The sequence below is a fragment of the Zootoca vivipara genome, chromosome 8 (assembly GCF_963506605.1).
Source record: "Zootoca vivipara chromosome 8, rZooViv1.1, whole genome shotgun sequence".
Lineage (NCBI taxonomy): Eukaryota > Metazoa > Chordata > Lepidosauria > Squamata > Lacertidae > Zootoca > Zootoca vivipara.
This window is the reverse complement of record NC_083283.1, coordinates 49,920,524-49,943,394: the sequence shown is the minus strand read 5'-3', so window position 1 is coordinate 49,943,394 and position 22,871 is coordinate 49,920,524. Positions and strand designations below refer to the sequence as shown.

The 22,871-nt window shown below is 42.7% G+C and overlaps 1 protein-coding gene across 4 annotated transcripts in view; it reads right to left on the bottom strand.

Annotated features, from left to right (window-relative positions):
- LDLRAD4 (low density lipoprotein receptor class A domain containing 4) overlaps window positions 1-22,871 on the bottom strand; it is a 278,078-nt gene that overhangs the window by 12,457 nt on the left and 242,750 nt on the right. For 2 of the 4 annotated variants that reach the window (XM_035124991.2, XM_035124995.2), the window contains 2 exons: window positions 12,020-12,174; window positions 989-1,042 (listed from right to left, as the gene is read on the bottom strand). In XM_035124991.2, the coding sequence (XP_034980882.1) occupies window positions 989-1,042; window positions 12,020-12,174 (209 nt within the window). Of the gene's footprint in view, window positions 1-988; window positions 1,043-12,019; window positions 12,175-16,460; window positions 17,440-22,871 lie in introns of those variants that run through there. The other 2 variants (XM_035124992.2, XM_035124993.2) reach the window with 2 other exon arrangements.

Genomic DNA, 22,871 nt, shown 5'->3' with positions numbered 1-22,871 from the left:
AACCCCCTTCTCCGTAGCCGGACAATGGAAGTGTGGCACTCAAAACGGAAGTGCACCCCCGAACAGAGTACGTTCAGATTCCAAATAAAGTTTGTTAACCAGAACACCTTCCAGTTTTGAAGTGTTGTTCGTATTCCAAACAGTTCATGAACTAGACTGTTCGTAGACCGAGGTGTAAAGGTAAAGGGACCCCTGACCATTAGGTCCAGTTGTGACCGACTCTGGGGTTGCGGTGCTCATCTCGCATTATTGGCCGAGGGAGCTGGTGTACAGCTTCCAGGTCATGTGGCCAGCATGACAGCTGCTTCTGGCAAACCAGAGCAGCACACGGAAATGTTGTTTACCTTCCCGCCAGAGCGGTACCTATTTATCTACTTGCACTTGACATGCTTTCGAACTGCTAGGTTGGCAGGAGCTCAGACTGAGCAACGGGAACTCACCCCGTCACAGGGAATCGAACCGCTGATCTTCTGATCAGCAAGCCCTAGGCTCAGTGGTTTAACCCGAGTTACCACTGTACAAACCACTTCCTCTCTCAAACATCCCACTTATTTTAGAAAAACTATGCGGAAATCTACACACTTGAAGCAGGGCGTTAGGGGTGTGGGGCGCAGAGGCGCCAGACTCGCAGGGGCGCCAGACCAAGAGTCCGGGGAAGAGCCCGTCCGTCCGTCAGAGCGCCATGGTGGGCTCTACTGCTGCGGGCAGCTCTGCGCTGTGAGTTTGGGGGTGCCTGAACCAGCAAGACAGTGAGGCGGCCAGCCAGCTCCACCCTCCTGTTTGCCTGGGACTGGGAAAGCTGGGGGGGGGCGGCACCGGTTGGATTTTTGCACCCTGGCGCTGCATATGCTTAAGACAGCCCTGACTTGAAGTTAAGTTGAAGTGACGGAAAATGACTGCAAAACTGCAGTCACAGCACAAGGGGGAAATATGTTCTATTAACAAAAACGTAGTTTCTGAAAGATCTGAAGTGTGAATGAGAGCTTACCTCGGAAGCTCCCCGGCGTGAAGATGAGCTGTCAGAAGGCCACAAACACCCCTCCTAGCACAAGAGAAAAAACGAGAGAACATTTAGTTTCTGAACAAGGTTTCTTATTATATACTTTTATTAAATTAATGTCCAACATCCTAGTCAACTTCACATCATTCATGTTTTGCTCTAACATTTACATACTCAAGGAATTAGATTATATTTATTTCCTCCAACGGCAGCTACAGTGATTCAGTTCCAATTAAGCCAATGGGCCTGGCCTACTAGTTAGTAAACGTAGCCGAAGAAAGTCCAACTTAGTTCTACAGAACCTACTTCCCAGTAAGTGCAGAACATTCCAGTCTATGTCAGTTTACACCTCCAGTTTAATTAAACTGGTCTTGTAACACAATCCAGTGAATACACTCTCTGAATAAAAGTATTCTCTTTTTTCAAAACAAAATAAAAAATTCCTTCCAGTAGCACCCTAAAGACCAACTAAGTTTGTCATTGGTGTGAGCTTTCGTGTGCATGCACACTTCTTCAGATACACTGAAACAGAAGTCACCAGACCCTTATATATAGTGGGAGGATGGGGAGGGGTATTACTCAGAAGGGTGGTGGGAATGGGTGATTGGCTGATAGGTGTGGTAAACCTGTTGACAACTGCAATTGGTCTTACAGCAAAAAGCAAGGGGTGAGATGGCTTTTTTTTTTCAGCAAGCCTGCCACTTGCTAAATGGAACATTTAGAAGATACTTATTTTGTCTTACCAGTTTCTAAAAGTACTGTACATAAAAACTAAAAACCTTCTAAAAGAAGTAGAAGATGGCTTGTAAAACCAATAGTTGCAGGTTTTATCTGACAACAAAGCGCATGAAAATCGCACTCAAATATGCTAGTGGACATGCAAAGGGGCTTTTTGATCCAGTTTCCGTGGAAACTCAACTGCATCAATGAAAATAAACTACAGTAAAGATTTTATAGCACTATATTTGTAGATTCTCTCTAATCTCTGCCCCTTTATGCCTGACTCCAGTATTTCTGTGGATCATTCCTTCTGTTATAATATTCCATGTTTTATTTTTACTGATCAGCCCATCGGGAAATACAAACTGAGGCACAAACTTTAAGCCAACTATATATATATAGAGAGAGAGAGAAAGCTTTCATCTTCAGCTTTGTTTCCATCAAAGCTATGAATATGAATAAGAAAATGAATATGTTCATTTAGGATTATCCCAAGTCAGAATCTTCATTTTGCGTTTACATGGCTAGGGCCCCTAGGGCCAAGAACCCTAACTGGTCAGGAAGGAGAGAGCACATAAAGGTCACTGCTACGCTACAAACTTCACTGTTTCTAGCTAAGGTCCCAATATTGACACTCCTAACGAAGTTAATTATCCCAAGGTGAAATGTACTCTTTGTGTAAATAAATCCATTATTTAAGTGAGGTAATGGGTTGTTATCATGAAAACAAGCTCATTTAAATCTGCTCAGAAATAGAATTTTGCCAGGACTGTCTCTTTGTCCTCGATCTGGATCCAGTTCTTTGCACTCACCAGTGGGAGCAAAGTACAATGCTAATTGCATCAAACAGGCTGTGGTCCATCTGTCATTAAGAATGCGGTGGGTGGTTTTTTAACACGCTGCTTTGATGCTAAAGATGGCATGAACAGGCCAAGTCTACACAGTTTAGGATTTCTCCTTAGTATTTGAACAGTCTTATGTGCATCCCTCACCCACTTCACCGTAGAAAGCAACGTTTAAATAGTACTTGCTTGGCCTCCGTGGCAAGAAACCAATTTCTCCCCCCCCCAAAAAAACCCCCAAAGCCTGAGAGGAATCCTGCCCATCCACACTCCTGAGAAATGAAAGGCACATACAGCAGGCATAGCATTCCAGTTCATTTTCCCAATGTAGAAGGTCCAGAAGAGCAGCTCAAGGACTCCTCGGCTTTCTTCAATTCTTGGCCGAGGAAAGCAGGCTCACGGTATGGGGTGGATTTTCCATGGAAATTTTTCAGTTTCTTCAGTTCAATGCATGGATGCCAATTGCAAATACAACTGCAGCTTCAAAACTAGCTTTATTTACTAAATACAAGTAGAATAAACATGCAAAATTTGATCACCCTCTAGGGTGGCAGAACACTCCACAATGCGAAAATCCAAACTACCAGTACTCTAATTTCCATGGGACAATCCCCCCCCCCAAAAAAACCAACATCACAGCAGCTAGGAAGTGATTTCTGCGCACATTCTCTTTCCCCCAGAGAAAGAGTTGTGACATGCAATTGCAGTACTATATTAAGAAAAAGAGCAGGTGACCTGAGCAGAGGGTGGGTGGCAAGTGGAAGGGAGACACTTTAGTTCATATTTGCAAAACTACCTTAAAATGGGTTCCCTCATAATTTCTTCAGGTCTCTGTTGCGTTTACATTGCCTGCCGTGATTGTGGTTGCTGCTGCTGCAGTTTCCTACCACTTCTCCCTACATCTCTTATTCCCTTTCCCCCTTAGTCCTGGTCTCTGCCAGAGATTTCTGCTTGAAGAACTATACACATAAAGCATCATCTGCTAATGAAAGTAAGGAAAATTCAGAAGTAAGCCTAAAACAGCCAAGCACCTTCCAAAAGGTCAAAGAGAAGTAAGTGCTGCTCACAAAAGAGGCGGTCCAGGTCTAAGATGCTCAAACCAGAAAATCATTGTCATGGCAAGGGCCCAAATTAGTTGCAAATACAGTGGTACCTCTAGTTACGAACTTAATTCGTTCCGGAGTTCCGTTCTTAACCTGAAACTGTTCTTAACCAGAGGCGTGCTTTCACTAATGGGGCCTCTTGCTGCCGCTGCACCGCTGGCAAACAATTTCTGTTCTCATCCTAGGGCAAAGTTCTCAACTCAAGGCAACTCTTCCAGATTAGCGGAGTTTGTAACCTAAGGCATCTGGAACTCAAGGTACCACTGTAACTGTACTCCTTCAAGACACAGTAATTCAAATCAACTGTCTCCAAACCTGTAATTCTTATACATATTGGCCTCATACAGATGCAATGAACTACATAAACCAGGCACCCCCAAACTGCGGCCCTCCAGATGTTTCGGCCTACAACTCCCATGATCCCTAGCTAACAGGATCAGTGGTCAGGGATGATGGGAATTGTAGTCCAAAACATCTGGAGGGCCAAAGTTTGGGGATGCCTGACATAAACCATGGTTTACTGGCCCAGGAGCCTGCAAGCTCACATTCCCTTACTGGCTCCAGTGAAGCTATCTTAGTTTTTAAGGATACAATCCTGCACTCATGTACCTAGAAATAAACCTCGTGGATTCAATGGGACTTGCTTCCAAGAAGATAGGTATGTGAGTCATAGACTCGTAGAATCCTAGAGTTGGAAGAGACTCTGAGGATCATCTTCTAGCCCAACTCCCGGCAATGCAGGAAAATCCAGCTGTCCCATCCAAGGATCAAACCTGCAACCTTGGTCTTACCAGCACCATGCTCTAACCCACTAAGCTATCCAGGCTGCGAATGCACTGTAATCCATACTTTGTCTGTTTGAATGTCAAGGGAAACTGTGGTTGAAGAAACAAGGACATCTGTGGTGAAGCAGGGCACGTGAGGAGCGGGGGTGGTGTCTTGACTTCCCAGGCTCATAAAGCATCATTTGTTGGGCTTGGGATAGTTATGTCTCAACTAGGCCAGTGTTTCTCAACCTTTTTTGGGCCAAGGCACACTTGTTCCATGAAAAAAATCACGAGGCACACCACCATTTAAAAAGTTAAAAAAAATAACTCTGTGCCGCCCTATATTGACTATATAATTATGACTGTATGCATATCTCATTAAGAGCTGAATACCCATTTCTGGTTTTCTTTTAAAGAAAGGTATTACCTGCTTGACATTTTACATCATACTGTATTAGAAATCTATTGGTTTGCATTACTTACACAATTTTCAGTATCCAGCCTTGTCAGTAACCTTTGTTCTTTATTAACTTTCCATTTAAAATAATTTTTCTTAAACAATGGTATTTAAAAGATTTCCCTGCACAGCAGTTTGCCACGACTGAAAGATGTGCTACATACAAGGCCTCAACTTCGAACTTTTTTTTTAAGCAGCCAGGTATCAAAACTCCTTAATGGCCCAAACCATCTCTGTCTCATCAAAAACCTCACTCCTGCTCACTAAACACTGACAGGATCGGCCACATTATTACACACAGCTTCAACGCGAACAAAGGGCAACCTTGCCACTTCCTCCAGGGAGCTGCTTCTCCACCCCACCCCCACCCCCAAATGCAATGTTACTATTTACACACAAACACACACACACACACACACACACACACATTATCAGTTTACCGCGGGGGAACTGCAGTGCATGCTCCCGAGCGAGCAAAACAAAAACAAGCCCATCCACGCAAGAAAGACCTCGTCCTGGAAGACAGCGCAACCGCTCGCTCGCAAGTTTGTTCTGCAAACCTCGTCGGGGGCCGGAAGGAGGCTCTTCGCAGCCGCTGGGTCGTACGGCTGCGGTGAAACCCCCACCCCCACCAGCAAATGCAGAGGGAACCCCCCTTCTCCATCCCGGGCCTTGCATTCTAATAAACAGGCCACCGAGGCCGCCTCCCGCTTAGGAGGAGAGAAAGACGTGAGGCGGCGGGAAGGGGCAGAGAGCTCTGCTTTGTCACTTCCTTACCCGGAGCCTCAGGCATCGGGGGGGACGCGGCGCTCGCACCCAGGTGGCATAAAGGGCAGCAACGCGGGAGGCAGGAAAGAGGGAGAAGAGCGGAGGCGGCCGCGACTAGGCCGAGCGGCGGCTGGGCAGGAGGCGCAGGCAGGACCCGACCTGAGTCGGCCGGCGGCGGGAACGGAAGCAGCGTCGTGACCCGTCCGGCTTCAAATCGCCCTTCTCCCCGCCGCACGTCGCGGCACACCAGCCAGTGTCTCGCGGCACACTATTGTGCCGCGGAACAGCGGTTGAGAAACGCTGAACTAGGCCATTGGGAGTTTTCCAAACAGACAATTTTATGGTCAAAACATTTTGGGCAAGGACATTGTTAGGGTATGACCCAGGGGGGCTTGAATCCAAGGTCTTTTGCACCTGGCCCTGAATCTCCCATCTCTTCTTAGTCTTTATAAAAATAAAACTTTTTAAAAATTACATTGCTTTACAAGGCAAATTCTCCTCTGCAAGCTGACCTAAATTTGCATCTATAAATATAAATTAACATATGCAATTTGTATCAAGGGCCTGTGCACTGAGTCATGCTTCTGGGATTGGAAGCTACACAATTTTACAGAGCTTATGTCTGCTAGTTAAAGGATCTTATAAGAGAACAGCAGCAGAAAGTCAAGGTGTACCACTTAGAGACTGACTGCGCTTCCAAACACCACTTCCCTATTACATAATAAAAAAGGAAGAGATTTTCGTTCTTTCGTCTCATGTTCTACCGACTGAGCTACTGAAAGGTGATTTATCAGAGGTGCTTTTTACACACTTGGATCCTGGTCTCCTTTCAATTATTAACTTTTAACTCTATTTCAAAAAAAGATTCCATGGGGGGGGGGCAAAGCACATTTCAAAGCTCATTTCTGTAATGCACACACATATACCAATGGCAAGACAGAAGCTCAAAAGTGGCAAGTGTGAAATTAGTCTATCACCTTGCTCAAGAGGGAGATATTTACATAGCTTTATATTCTACTCATGTCATGCCTTTGGTGCCAGGAGTAAGGTCAAAGTAGATATTCAGTCACACCCCCGAGCTCAAGATCAGGCAAAGCAAGCAGGAGCCATGAAGACTAAGATGCAAAAGTTGTCACTTCTCTCAAAAGATAACACAACACACGTGTTCCTCTGACTGAATAAAAAGTGTGATAATGGTGCACTGCTATAATTATATTAGAAATACAATAAGCAAAAGGATACGTAATGACAATAACTTTCCCACTGCATTCGCAAGTAATGGGGTTTCTGTGTCATTTTTTAATTTTTTCTCTAGGTGGCAGCAAGAGGCCACATATGTCTAATCTCAGGACTATGCTGAACATGGTCCCTGCACACAAGGGTCTGCACTTTTGGGTCTGCACCTTTTACCTGGTTATAGCCTAGCTGTCCTTTGGGACAGAGAAAAGAGAACAGGGCAGACCAATATATTTCTTAATGACACCAAACACTTCCTCTCCAAAGCAGAGCACAAGCAATGCCACAGTGCATACTACACTAGAAAGCGACAGGCAAGTACGTGCAGGATTCCATTAAAAGCCACACATGACAAATTCAGAAAGAGAGAAAATAGCCTCAAAAAAAGCAAACCAACAAATAAAATAGCAACTAATGCAAGAAACACACAATTGATTATTATTGGGGGGGGGGGTTTGCCAACCAGTGGAAGAATGCCCTGACAGTCCAAAAGAAGCAGAAAAACAACTAAGTGAGGACCACTAAGTTTTACAACTTTTTGCATAATCAAATCTTCCTCACTTCTTTTTACTGAGCAGACACAGGACAAATATTTGCTATACAGCATAATGCAAGTAAGAAAGTTGATCAGAAACGTCTATGAAATTGCCTAGGGTTACCATGACAAACCAGGCTTTCCAGACTGTGCTACATCATAGCTGCCAAGTTTTCCCTTTTCTCACGAGGAAGCCTATTCAGCATAAGGGAATTTCCCTTAAAAAAGGGATAACTTGGCAGCTATGTGCTACATCCATAAACACTTAGCCTGTATCATGGCGCACCTTAAATCCTGACAGAACTCTCCTCCCCCCCCAAATGCATGTTGTGCCCAGCAACTTTAAGCAGGTGCATTTAGATTTTTTATTTTCATTTTATTGATTACTGTAGGTATGCAACTGACCAATTAACGATTGATGAGATACAATAATTCAACTTCAGAAACAAATCTTTGAACAGATAGTAAGCCATGCACATGGTCTTCCAGTTTACAAAAGCTTTCGCTGTTAAGAAGAGATGGTGACTTACCACAAGCAACTAGGCTCGTGGCTGAAGTTGTAGCAGCAGTAGCAAAGAATAATACTTTTCCAACTCCCTTTGGTTTTAGAGGCCCACCTATGTCACTGGAGCTTCAGAAAACGCCCTTCCTGTCCTGCTCCCAGCAGTCAAGGAAACTTCCAAAGGGAAATGTTACTGCACAATTATTGTGAAGTTCTAGTTCTGTAAAAACCTAGGAAACATTTTTATGAAACCATTTTGGGGGAAAGAATATTATGGAAAGAATGTATTTTGGCAATACACAAACAGCAAGACACCTGCTAGTTCTCTTAAATGACACAATATATGTCGCAGAGTGGAACAAAAGATGCATGTTACTTCTTGCCTGTTGGGCAATCCCATTATTTATTACCACTGTAAAATAGTCCATTGATTACAAAGCTGTCACAGATGTTTTACCTGAACTTCAATCTTGGCATCATTGAACTAAACCCTGGCAATTTTCTCTAAACACATTATTATTCCATCATCATCATCATCATCATCATCCCCTTCACTCTGAGGTCTCATGGCAGGTAACACAATATTAAAAACAGTACAAAACAACATATAATCACAGAAAAAGCTGGGCCCTCAAAAATATACATCTCAAGTGTCAAAAGCCAAAGTAAAGAGGTGAGTCCAGCATTTGCTGAAAGCTGTATAATGAAGGTGCCAGGCAAATCTCTGCAAGGAGGGAATTCTACAACTTTGGGGCCACCACAGAGCATGCCCTTTCCAGGGGCACACACACACACACACACTGAGCTTGAGAGGGCATGGGAACTACCTCTCAGGTACTAAGATCAGCGGAGAGGGTTCTGATGCCTGGTGGCCACAACAACAGAAACTTCTGCAAGCAGGAAGCCTTTGCACATAAGCCTGAATGTGCAAAGACTTCCTTCCTAAAAAACATTCAGTCGTCAGGGAGCAAGGCTAGAAACAGCACCTGAAGGACAGGATTCAAACAAACTGAATGCCTCTCTGGGTTATTTTTTTGCCAAGGAGATAAATATATAAGTAAGAAAATGTACTGACCCAGTTATACCATTTCACCTATTTTGTTTTAGCAGTAGGCATTAGTTCACTGTACAGAGCATAAGTTGGATGCAAAAGATCCCAGATATCAGAGCTTGGAAAAAACCTCCGCCTCAGAGCTGCTGCCAGCCAAAGTAGACAATGCTAAGCTAGATGGATGAATAGTCTGACTTCATAGGAGGCGTGGTTTCCATGTTCATATAGTGATTCTGTTCAAAACTGCTCAAGCGGCATGTTTCTCTCCGCCACCCCTAGACAGTGGGGCATCTTGAAATTGTACAAGAAAGAGCTGCAGTTATTAGAGGCAGAACTGGTGCAGCAGTTCAAAGTTAGCGGGAGAAAAAAAGGAATGAATCTTGCATTTTTCTAAGGAATATTAAATGTGGAATCAGAAAGGGAATATTCAGAATTTGGAGGGTGGAGGGAGAGGGAAAGAAAAGGCTGCCTAGCCCTAACCATACAACTACTCTAAAGCTAACCAGAAAGACTTTGCTAAATTCACTCAACTCTGGCAAGAGAAAAATGACTGTTTTCTTTCATATATGTCATATTTTTAAATCTTGCTCCCCCTCACCCAAGACTCAGGCTTCTTCTGTTAAGGAAGCTGCAGCGGCTTTCAGGCATTATTAGTCAGCAAACATTCTAAATCCGGAATCAGGATATGCACACACATAATTACTTTCCCCGCAATCAACTACCCAGTCATTATCACCAATTGAAAAGAACCAAGGCCTTCAAAAAATTTTAAATAAAATAAAAAGATTGACAATTTAATAGAATTTTAAAGGGGTGTTGTTGTTGTTTTTTTGCTGTTGTTTTTAAACACGATTTTATGATACATCTCCGTAACTGCTTTTTCTAATTCAGTCATCTTAATCAGACAACATAAAGGCCTAGTCACTGGAGGCTTCCGGTCACGGTGGTTGTTCAAGATCTAAGCAGAGAGGCAGATAATGTCTAATTCATTGGATATTTGATACCTCTCAGTCACTAAGGATGGCCACAGTTAAAACTTCCTTTTAGACTCTGAATACAACCAGTGAAAGAAATACCAGACTGAGAGTCCAGATCACACCTGATTACTACAACCCAAATGTCTACCACAGAGAACAGCTGCACACTTCATGCAGCAATACATTTGCTACAAAAACACTGGTGCTTCCTGGAAACACATTAAGGGTGTGGAACATACATGTACACTTTCATGCCAATTAAGTGCACATCTGGATAGCGCGGTCTAACCAGGATTTCTAGGCATGATTATGGGTACTTAACGTTATATACCCATTCATACTTTCTCTTCCTGTAGGTGTGTTCTAGTCAGTTCTTTAGCCCTTAAATGATCTTGTTGATTAAGAAAAGTTGCATTTATTACAGTTGCATGTGTTTTTTCACATAGCAGTAATGCCAGGGGTAGAAAACAACCACCCGAGAAGAAACCACAGGTTTCTCCCCCTCCCCCCCCCAACAAATAAAACACATACATCCATACATAATGTAGTGGCCATGGAATTTGCATTGCTGTTCTGAAGCCCACTGCCAGACTTCACACTGCCAGACTTGAGTCAACAACTTATTTCATTCAGCTGGCAGAAGTTCCTTATTTGTGGATAACAGGTCATACAACTCATTTGCCATGAGGCAAGGCTGCCAATTTGGCATACAGAAAGACAGACCTCCAAAAACCTGAGCATCCTTTAAAAAATAGCCTTAGTTCAATAAGATTATGGATAAGTGCCTCAGGATTGCTAAACATGACTAAGATTAGGACTTGGCAATATTAACAATGGGTGAGCACCAGTCATATCTTCCTCCGTGAATGGCCTCAACCATTTGAAGAGTCATGGGTAGTACTGGATCAGAAAGACCCAGATCCAAATCCAATCCTGGGATTGGATTGGCCTTAAGTGGCCGTAAATTCTTTCTCACCCTAATCTACCTTATATCTGAGGATATAAGGAAAAGCCCAATGAACGACCCCCCATGGCAGTGGAGATGGATGAACTACAAAAATGTGATATAAAAGGAAGGGCCTTCACACTTCTTGAATGAAACAAAGCCAAGCACAGCATTTAGATACATATGCAGAATCATTTTAAAACTCTGCTAACTTTTTTGTAGTAAATCAGCAAGCACAGAATTTATTAGAGATAGGATACAGAGGCCCTTTTACCAGCTTCCAATGATTTGGTGGCCTGGATAGGTCGGCCGTGCCAGGGTGATTCATGCTCTAGTAACTCTTGGTTGGATTAATGTAATGTGTTATACAGTGGTACCTCTACTTAGGAATTTAATGCGTTCCGAACGCACATTTGTAAGTCGAAACAAATTGTAAGTCGAATCCCATAGGAATGCATTGGGAGAAAAAATTCGTAAGTAGAAGCAACCCTATCTAAAAATTCGTAAGTAGAAAAAATCCTATCTAAAACGCATCCAAGATGGCGGACGGAGCTCTATTCGTAAGTAGAAACATTTGTAAGTAGAGTTATTCGTAAGTAGAGATATCACTGTATGTGGGACCACCCCAGTCAACCACCTGGAGGTTTCAATTAGTGTAGAATTTGGCCATCAGAATTCTTACGGTTACAACCACGGCACTCCTACACTCCCTATCTTCTGAAAGTATTTACAAAGACTAGCATATGTTGTGTAAATGGTTCTCACACTTTTGTACATTGCCCTGGAATGTTCTGATGCAAGGCGGTTAAGAAATATCTGAACACAATTTCCTCCCCCCCCCCCCTGGGTGACCAATTGTTTGCCTGTAAACTTCAGGTGACCCTTCCAAGTGAGGTGTGACTGGTGGCTACAAGGGAGAAAGACTTTTGTTGCTGGGATCCTATATGTGAATGTTCTTCCTAGATGGGCTTGCCTGGTTCCCAATAGTTTAGCAATACTGGAGGCTGCCCAGAGAATGCCATTATTGAGTAGCATATTAATATGGCAAATAAATAAAAGGTCTGCCACAATACATATATTAAACCAATATGAGTAGCATGGAAGTTTCAACTCACCGTTTGTAAAGATTCTTCTTGCCTCCTGCGTTGGCTCTGCCGACTGATGAATGACCGTGTTGACACTTTATAATGATTCAATAAGCAGATGATCACCACTATCATAACAGTTATAACCACGATTATGATGATAATCTGAACAAACTCTAGTTCAGCTGTGGGGGAAGAAAGAGAGAAAAAGTGTCACTCTAGGGTAGATAAGGAGTGTTAAAAAAGAGGAAGGTGAAACATCCTTCAAGAAAAAGAAGTGTTTATGTAATAACATCCTTCCTATTATTGCAATCAATTCAAGTAACTCATTGTCCAGGGGAATAGGAAGAAACCTGCACAAAATTGAAAAATGATGCACTATGGTACTGTGCTATCTTGCCATCCTGTTACAGAAAGTTTTCTATAGAAGTTTCACATATAGACCAGAGATAGGTACAAGAAGGCATTCACAGTAGGGCTCCCCATCCGGCTGGAGGTTTGACATGTGTCCAGAGTCTATTTTCATTAAGCTTGCAGAGAAAGAATGATAAAATCTTACAGTGGTGCAAAGTCCATCCACTTTTGGCTCTGGCCCTAAGTTAGCTTGTCCCAGCAAACAACCCTTTGTAGAAAAATGGTTTCCCATTCCTACATACAGGTGGTGACCATTTTGTGCAGGGGTTCCATTCCTGGCCCTCACGCACGTCAGCGGAGCAAACAAAAGCCTGTTTTGCCCCGCTACACCTTCTTTCAGGACCAAAAGGCCCCAAGCATTAGCGGTCATGCATCAATTGGATGCGCACAAAATGGCCCCCATCTGTACATAATATACTGATTTCTCCAACCTTAATGATGAGCAACATAATAACTTAAAGGTCCTTTAAGAATTCAGAAGTTACAAGCGCAGGAAGCTCCAGAATTATAAGGACTGTTGTGCCACTGCCCACTTACCAGAACACTTAAATAAGTAATCGTTTATCTGTATCTAGTCTCCCATTAATATTACGACCACCAACACAGTAACAGTTCAATAAATGAAAAATGTAAGGGGAAGGTTAAAATAACCAGAAGGATTCCTTTGAAGAAGAAAACCCTGAATATGTAAAGCTTTCATTAAAGAAAAAAGGAACAAGGACTGACTTTCTTTGGTTCATACAGGATTGATGGTGTATGTGTGTGCGTGCACGCGCGCAGTGAAACCATGGTGATGAGAGATTAACCTAGAAAGTCACTGTAGTTTTACAAAGTCGCAATGCCCATAAAATGTCTTAAAGATTAAAGAAAACGCCCCAGGGTATTACAAATGTTTTCCTTTTGGAAGACATGATAATTGCTTTACACGCCTCAGATTCAATTAATGCATCAATTAAAATTATGGCACTTTGGGACAAACTTGTCACATCATTAATCTTGAAGGTTCACACCTTTAGCCATTCAAATTAACAGGAAAAACACATCAATGACAGAATAATGTTCATGTTTGTACGTGCAAGAATGAATAGGTTTTCCTTCCATTCAGTTTCCTGTTTACAGCAAATACAAATCAAACTTCAAATATGCAGGGCAAACTACAATGCTGGACTAAGACCTGGGAAACCAGGGTTCGAATCCCTACTCAGCCATAAAGCTCACTGGTGCCCTTGGGCCAATCACAGTTTCTCAGCCTAACCTACCTCACAGGGTTGTTGTGAGGATAAAATGAGGAGGGGGGAACCATATACACCCCTTGAGCTCCTTGCAGGAATGGTGGGATATTAATGAAGTAATAATATTTACAATTCACATCTTGAACAATCCATACATATATAAGATTAAGTTATATTTCAGCTAAAACATGCCTTTGTTATTTTCATTGGCTATACAGTCATGCCTCTAAGTGCGTTAGGTTCATGTTGCGGATTTTTGGGTTGCGAACATGGCAAACCCGGAAGTGTATACTTCTGGGTTTCGCTGCACAGTGCAAAAGCATTCTGCATGCTTCACGCATGCGCAGGACTGCTCTGCCGCTTCACACAGAAGCACTCTGTTGCGTCACGAACACGCACAGAAGTGCCGCTCTACTTACAGACTTTTCGGGGTGCGAACGGCACCCCGGAACGGATCGCGTCTATAAGTAGAGGTACCACTGTATTGGCACAGCAATGGCAAAACAAAGCCAGAAATGTATTTTAAAATATGTATTAGCTAACATTTTAATGAACCAGAATCTCTCACACATATGGAATTATATAATCCACAAGCATAATGGCTGACACTTGGGCATCCTTGGCATGGCGGAAATTCAAAGAAAAGGCAAGATTATCATTCAGCAATTTCTAAAGCTAAGTGCACAAAAAGATGAATAAGAGTACATCACAATTCCTATTCTTAAAGCTTTGGCTAGGCAGAAGGTGGAAAATAAACAGTATAGAGTGTTTTTTTTCTCCCTCCAAACTATCCCTTTTCCAATCATTGGGAGAGAGTTTTAAGATTAACAATCAAGATTTTGAAATAATCAAGATGTCTCACCTCCACAAGAATAGAGAATGTCGAAAGTGGATTACTGGTAGAATCTAACAATACCTGCCATACAAGGACATGCGTTCCAAGACCGTGCACAAAATCTTACCATTTTTCTGCATGGCATGAGAATTATTCACAGTCTAAGTTTCTGAAGAAAACAGAAAATTTGTTTTTCCTTTTCTGCTTCCCTAGCTGCTCCCTCGTTATGGCTATCAATAAGGCAAAATACAAATATTTTTAATTCAACCAGTGACAGTTTCCCACTGCTGCTACCTCAAACTTCACATGCATCAGTCAATATGTTAGCTTATACTCAGGTCACTGCTGCAGCTGTTATTGACAACAAGGTACAAAAGAAACCCTTGTTTTCTGTGCCCTGTGTCCTCTCCCACCATGCCTCCCCGACCTACTAAGAGGGCACAAGTTTTAGGCTTAAAAAAGTCGCAGCCTAACTATTTCTCAACCACAGTACCCCAGCAGGCTGATTATTTGAGAGGCCAATAGCCCAAGTACTTAATTGGCCCAAAGATATTTTATTACTGTGTCAATTGAGCAGCAGTTGTGAAAGACCAATGTGCAAAATAAGTAATGTTGATTTAGGCTTTCCTAGAATGCGGTGATGGCTGGAATGACGTTATTTCTGCATCTGCCAAAAGCATAGACTTCTAAATTTAATCAAGGGCCCTGAACATTTTTACAGAAGGCCAGTTCCTCTTTTCCTATGAATGGTTATTTTGCGAACTAAAGAGTTTGAAAATATGCAAGCAAAATTTGATAAACAATAACATTTTAAGAGGCAAAAATGAGATAAATAACAGTATGTTAAATATGTGCATGTGTAGAAAAGGAGAACAAGACGGACAGAAAAATGCATGTCTACTCAGAAGTGCGTCCTACTGAGTTCAGTGGGATTTGCTCCCAAGTAGGCATGTATAGCATTGCAGCCCAAGTGAGCCATAATCAGATCCTTTTGATCAACAGGATGTGGGTTCATTTCCAAAGTCACATCTTTAATTGCAACATAGTTTCACAACTTTAACAGCAGTGTAGCTTCAAACTCTGGGCTCTCTCCCCACATCCATATAACATCTCTGCATTCCAAAACCCAGCACTGGGGATTATTTCCACAAGGTGAAGGAAAACCATTTTTATACAAAGGCTTCATCTTGGCTCACACACTCATTTGCATACATAATCATAATATCCCCCCCCCCTGAGAATTTTTAACTCTTAATGAAAGCAACACATTTTAAGAGTCTTCAATTTATATAATGTAATTTATATAAAGTACTAGTAAAGACTCATTTATTGCTATTTACATCAGATTATAAAAGTATGCCTGGTAGTATTTATCCTACTTATTTTTACGTCTCCAGGGTCATATAAAACCAGCATGAAAAGGCAAAATAAAAAGCACAAGCCTCCAACCTTTGTACAGTACATATAATAGTCACACATGTGAAATACTTCTATCATTATAAAATGGAAACCAAAATAAGCATATCCCCCCCTCTTCAGTATCTAATGCTGACTTGTGCCACAGTCTTATACACCTCAGTCTACCTCACTGCCCCAGTTCTATACAGATATGATCTCCACCTGCAAGCATATATTTAAAACAAAAACATTTCAATTGCCCTGACCATGAGTATCATCTATACAAACATACTTGAACTGAATCGAACTTCTATCTGAGCTAGACATGAACTGGATTGGCTGTAAATTAAACGGGCTTTTTTTTGGGGGGGGTGGGCTTTCTATGTTAGGTTCTTGAGTATGGATAGTCTTAAAATCTCCCAGAGACGGATAGTAACAACAGCAAAAATACTAGACCCATTACACAGAGTATGCTAGAGAAAGTAAAACAGAAAGCGGGTAGGCAGGAAAGTGATTAAGGGTTTAAGGCGAAGAGAAAGAAAAATAACTTGGAGACAAAATTAAACTAAGCTGGGGGGGGGGTCTAGAATACCTCCTTCCAAAACCAGGTCTTTCAACTGAGCATCCTTCAATGTTGTGCTGTTAAGCTGGTCAGTGGACATAATCGTGTCCTCCTCCGCTGGGAAAGGAGCGCGTAGGGCATCGCCTTGGGCTCCCTGCAGCAGCCAGGCAGCGTCGTCGCGAGTCTCCCAGTCGGGTGGGTGGGGGGTTGGCCTGGCCGCGTCTCTCCCTCGGCAGGCAGGCAGGCAGGCAAAAGCGGCTGGCGCTCCTGGACACAACTCCGTCGGGGCGGCTCAAACCGCAAGCGGAGGTGCGCGCCGCCCGACAAGGGCCCGCAGAAGAGCGCACGAGCGCCGCGAAGCGGGGGACTCTTCTCCGAGGCCTCTCATGCTTCCCGGCCCGAGGCGAAGCTCCTGGAGAGGCTCCTGGCCTCGCTCCACGCCACCGGCTGGGGCACAGAAGCACCCGCAGGAAAAAACACGGAAGGGGGCGACCCTGCGTAAAGGCGCATGGCGCAGCGCGCTCGTGGATTTCTAAAGCTGTTTGTTTTATTTTTTAAAAAAAAGTTTAAAAAGGAAGGAAAATCATAGAAAAAGAAAACGTCGATCTGTTAATCCCGATCGGGTGTCCTAATTCCATATATATATGGAGCTCCATATTATACATGAAAAAAATTAATATGGCCTAATTAAAAAGCTTGAGGAAGGAGGAAGGAGGGGAGAAAGAGGGCGAAGGGTGGGGAGAAAGCTAAGGAAGATGCCGCTCTTACCAACTTCCCGCACCCAACTGCTCCGCCGCCGCGGCTGCTGCGCTCTTTAAACCAAGCCCATGGACACTGTGGAGGCTTCTAATTCTTCCGCATTTCTGCTCCAGCGCGACGTGCGTCACTCCGTGCCCAAAACGCGGCCCTCGCCGCCGCGGCCGCCGCTTGACTCAGGAGGCTCTGCTGGGCTCCCTCCCCCGCCCAGCCCAGGCTCCGGCTACGATTGGAAACTGCGCACACGTGCTCTCTCCAGCTGAGCTCTGCTCGCGGCGGCGGCGGCGGCGGCACCACACTCACACACACACAGAGAGAGACACCGCGCTGCCAGTGCCGTCCCGTGTCACAAGAGCCTCCTTGTCTCGGTCTCCCCTCCGCCCGCCAGCCACACCGTGCGTTGAGTACATGAAGGTTACAGTATGCCGCCCTCTCGCCTCCTCACCTTGATCTATAGGAAACGCCGGTATGGAGATGAGCACAGGGCCGGGAGGCTAATCTTCCCTCGATGTGGTACTCGCGCACTGCCAACTCTTGACGCAGGCATCTGCCTCCAAGGCCCTGTCAAGTGAAATACTTAGTGTGGGGGGCGGGGGGCGGGGGGCGGACTGTGTCTGTTATCAACGGGATTAGGCTTAATGGGTCTGCACCGCTGTAAAAATGTTCCAGCTGATTTTCCTCTAGAAAAGGAGGTGTTTGCATGCATGGATGTGGGTGTTTTAACACATGGCGCACAGTTTGTAAATTCTGGTCACAATTAAGCTATTTCCACATGTAGCTAAGATTCTTCTCCTTTCCTTTTCCCACATCTCTAATCCAAATGGAAAACCAACACTGAAAAAAATGTATGCTGCCATATATTTTTTCAAAAAGCTTTCTTCCACATTCTGTTTTGCAATATGGTGCATTGTACCAGATAAAAGAAAATGGGTTAGAACCATGATAGCCCTGGATTCAAATCCCTGCTCAAACCCAGCAGCTACACAGGAGTTGTCTGATTTATTTTTTTATAAAGAATCCGGTGATGTCTACATGGTCTTGAGCTCAGAGCAGAAAGGACAGGATGCAAAGTGATGAGCAAACATTGACAAGTGGAAAATAACTAGACAACCCCTGTGTATAGTCACCTCCAGACTTTAACTATTTTGCAGGAAATAGTTGCATATCAGAATACTTGCAAATGTAGATGCAATTAAATTGGGGGTTAAAGTGCTCTGGCAAAATAAATAATTCCTCTTTTTAAAGGAACTTTATGCAGTTAAAAAAGTGATAAGGAAGTACACTAAAAGCTGTAGGATAATGATAGATGGGAAGGTGTATAATTTGCTCACTAACAAATTGGGATAAATGTTCATTGTCATATAATCTCCCTGCAAATAAATCAGAACAAATGCTCAGTAAATAGTGAAACCATATAATTTGGAACAAGATTTGTGCAAGCATATCAGGATGATTGTTCAATGAACAGATAATCTAGAGGTGCCTAATATCTACTCAGAAGAAAGACCCATTAGGTTCAGTGACACTTACTCTCAAGTAAACTGTACTGCTTGCAGCCTGAAAGGCATTCTTAGGGGCCTTTCTAAACCTCAAACTGATAGAGCTACCATTTGTTTGTTACCTTTTTACTAGCACTAGCCAAAGCCAGACGATATTCAGAAGTACTGTATGCCAAAATGCCACATTAAGAAGAAACATTTAGGGAACTGGTGGTAGTGGCTTTTTAGAAATGCCCTTAAAATGGCCAGTTTAAGCTCCGGGTTACTGGTACATGAGTACTTCCACGGTGGAAGCCAAAGCCTTTCGTGTTTTTTAGACAGTACTTGCTGAAAGAGAGGAAATGCATCACCCAAAGGGGGAAAATATTTACATGAAACTTGCACATGCTAGCCTAATTTCCGCATATACAGGCAACGATTGATTTACACGCATCCAACTGACAAGCACATGTGCATCACAGTACAGTAATATGGCCAGAAAAGGGGGTGGAGGGGCTTATGCACACTCTGCCATCACACACAATGAGCCAGAACACAACCCCCACACAAGTTGGGGCTTGTGCGTACTGTAAATGCAAATTTAGGAACAATTAGTATTGATTTGAATAGATCTATAATCTTAGCATAGTGGAAAAACCTGTGCCAGGTGGCTGCTCAGTCTGCTAGCCAGGTGATGGGCAACTTCAAGGCCCGTCCTCTTCCAGTATTATTCATCTTTGCATCAGACTGGTACCAGACACCTCTTCAAAGAGAGGGCTCTCCTCTATAAAACAGGCCGTCTTAGGCAAGTATTTTATGTAGTGAATTTATTCATATCCCTCCCTCCCTGCCAAAGGAGTCTAGTTGCATTCTTGCTCTGAGTCAGAAACACAAAACATCTACTTCAAAAAGCAGAAGACAGTTAGTGAGCCCTAGACATATCATGCAAGTAGCACCCAATGTGTCTGCCTCAAAAGAGACAGAAAAAATCCATGTGCAGGCAGCGCATGGGAATATCCAAAATGAAAATACTTTAGCAGCTACCAGGTACTGTACAACTTAAGCAACAGAAAAAAACTGGATATAGGAAACAACATATCAAGAGCAAATCCAGTGTATTAACACTGAGCTCCTTACACAATACTGGATGCTGACAGAAAGTTATGACTTCTAGGCAGGACAGGGACAGTACCAAGAGCATTTCACCATGCATGGTTTTCTAAATATTATCTTTGGTTAGCATACTGTGCTGTTTTGAAAGGACCTACATAGCACTATGGCATTTATTTCCCAGCCATTAGTACGAGGCGGACAGGACATATTCATTGGCAATTTTGTTCCAAGTACAAAGACTTTGGTGAACCTGCAAGAGATAACTCACGAAGTAGAGGGTACAGTGTTTCCTATGAAGACTAGGTTTCTAGGCTTCTAGGTTTCTTTCTGTCATGAAAAGTCAAGAGGTTTTGTTTGAATGGCAACTTCATAAGTCATATGCAAGAGCTAGAGAAAAATAAACATATGAACTCTATAATACCAGCCAATGTGCACTGTGGGTGACACGGGCTTGCTTTTTGTTGTAAGACTGGTACTACAGGTAACATGGTAGGCAGTTTTGTGTTAAGGCAGGGAATGTTTTGTTTTTTAATGGAAATTGGGTCAGACAAGTACACACCTGCAAGAATGCAGAATGAATTAATAAAGTTGTGTGGCCAAATATTGAGGGAAGACACAGTTGTGAAGGCTAATACTTCCATGACATTTTTAATTTTATAGATGAAAGAACAGATATTTCTGGAATAGAACAACTGTCTCTAGGTGTTGTGAAAGAAAGTGATGGGAATGCATCTGTACATGAGGAATTCCTGGGGTTTATTTCAGTATAAGACCAAACTGCAGTAGGCATAACCAACACAGTTTTATCTGCTGATTTTGGAATAGATCTCAGTAAGTTAGTTGGACAAGGATACGATAGCCATTCAACCATGGCAGGAAAATAAGATGGGGTTCTAGCACAAAACTATCCTCAGGCAGCCTTTGTCCACTGCTCATCCCATAGACATCATCTTACTGTAAATGAACTGAACAGTGTAAGTGATGTGTGCAATGCTGTTGGCATAATTAAAACCATTATGAAAATTTTCCATGGGAGCATCCACAGATGACATCTAATACCCAAACTACCAATGAGAAACATGGAGTCAGAAATCAAGAGCATCTCTTCACATGCAGACAATTACCCAAATATCACAAATCAAGCAATTAGCAGGATCGAGCAACACCAAGGGGAAAAAAATTCATGCCAGTATGTACAGTATGTATTTATCTAATTTATATACCGGTACCTGCCCTTCATCCAAAGATAACAGGGTGGTTTATAATATAAACTTTTATCATAGACATCAACTTTTACTGTTTGTCTTGTGATCGTAAGCAAAGATTCTTGAAAACTAACCTGCTTACTGTTTACTGAAACTACTGGTACATCCATCTCAGAAGTACCACACTGAAGGAAAACTTAAAAACTTGCAAGACCATGTCAATTTCATTCAGGAACTGTTAGAAATTTGAAAACTTTAGGGATGAATCTGTCACTTGGTATGACTTGTAGGGAGAAGGAAATACACCCCTCATCTTGTGACTTATGCAATATGAGCCTAACTGAACCATTGGACCACACCCAACTGTGTTCTGCTATTAAAATGGCCATCCTCACAGCACTTTCCCTACCAGTTACAACATGCACAGCTGAACGATTCTTTAGCACTTGGGGCAGAGTGCTGACACAGCTACATTCCACAATGAGTGAAGATCAATTGTCTGGCTTGTTGGGTGTCCATAAGAGAAAAGTTGAAGAATTATCCCAAGGAGAAATTTACATTGACCATTTTGGTGAAGACCCTCCAAAACTCCAGTTTTTGTTTAAAGAGTGATCCACTTTGCGTTATAATTTCCTTTATATTATGGATACACAAACATTAGCAAAAAACTTGACTTTTTCAGACCTTATGTCTGGCATTCACAACACCCAATGCAGATTATGTGCAAATAGTGTGTAATTCAGTATTATGATTTTTTAAATTTTGTATTATGGTACTGTTCAATTGACAAATTAAAGCTGCATGCCTTTCTATTGCCTTACTTTATTACAGGCATAGGCGCTTGGCCCTCCAGATGTTTTGGGACTACAACTCCCATCATCCCTAGCTAACAGGACCAGTGGTCAGGGATGATGGGGAATGTAGTCTCAAAACACCTGGAGGGCCAAGTTTGCCTATGCCTGCTCTATTATTACTAAGTGTATAAAGTTAGTAGTTCTGAAATGTATAATTACATACAATACAGTAAACCACCATTGTTTCTTGTTACTTCTCTTCAGCACCGTGTAATGATTTGTGGGATTTATCACAAGTCAACAATGGGTAGTCACAAATTATAGACCTTGTCCCCTCGGGGGGGGGGGATTCTGAGGACACCCTTGGGAGGGAAAGTGCAGTGGGAGTGGCTTGGATGGATGGGAAGGACTTGTATCACCACCACCACCACCCCTTCTTATAAGACATGAAGTCCATCACCACAGCATGGAATTGGACAGCACTAGGCTTGTGATGAGCAGGGTGAGAGCATAGATCCTATAGGATAAAATAAATTAGGAGGAGGGGGACCCACTCAAAATTGGCAGGTGATGCAAGCAATGCTACCATTTACACTATTCTATATCAGACAACACTGGAACAAATTTTCAGTCTGGTATAGGATACTTGGTTAATTCTTGCTACAACAAACAAATACAGCAATCCTGATAACTCTTGAATCCATTCTGGCCATTATAGCAGAAATTCTGATAGTTTTTTGTTTTAACAATCCATTCCATTTTGGACTTCACTTTCCATGTAGTGGCAATTTTACTGCTATGCATCTATTGCTCCTTTCTACCCCATCCCTCATTAACAAGTAATGAAACCCAGGGTGGCTTCATATAAAATAGCACTTTGAAACACTTACTAAAACATTAAAACAGCAGAAACCCACATAACTGCTCCTTTTCCCTATCATGGGATGAACACAGATTCTTCCCTCGTTCAAAAGCCTGACAGAAGGGGGTTTACTACAACATCTGTCACAAGAGTTTTCATTGAGGACTTAGCATAAAAAGTTATGGATTGTTTGCTTATGAATGTGGAGACAAGTGTGCTTTACATGTCTGAAG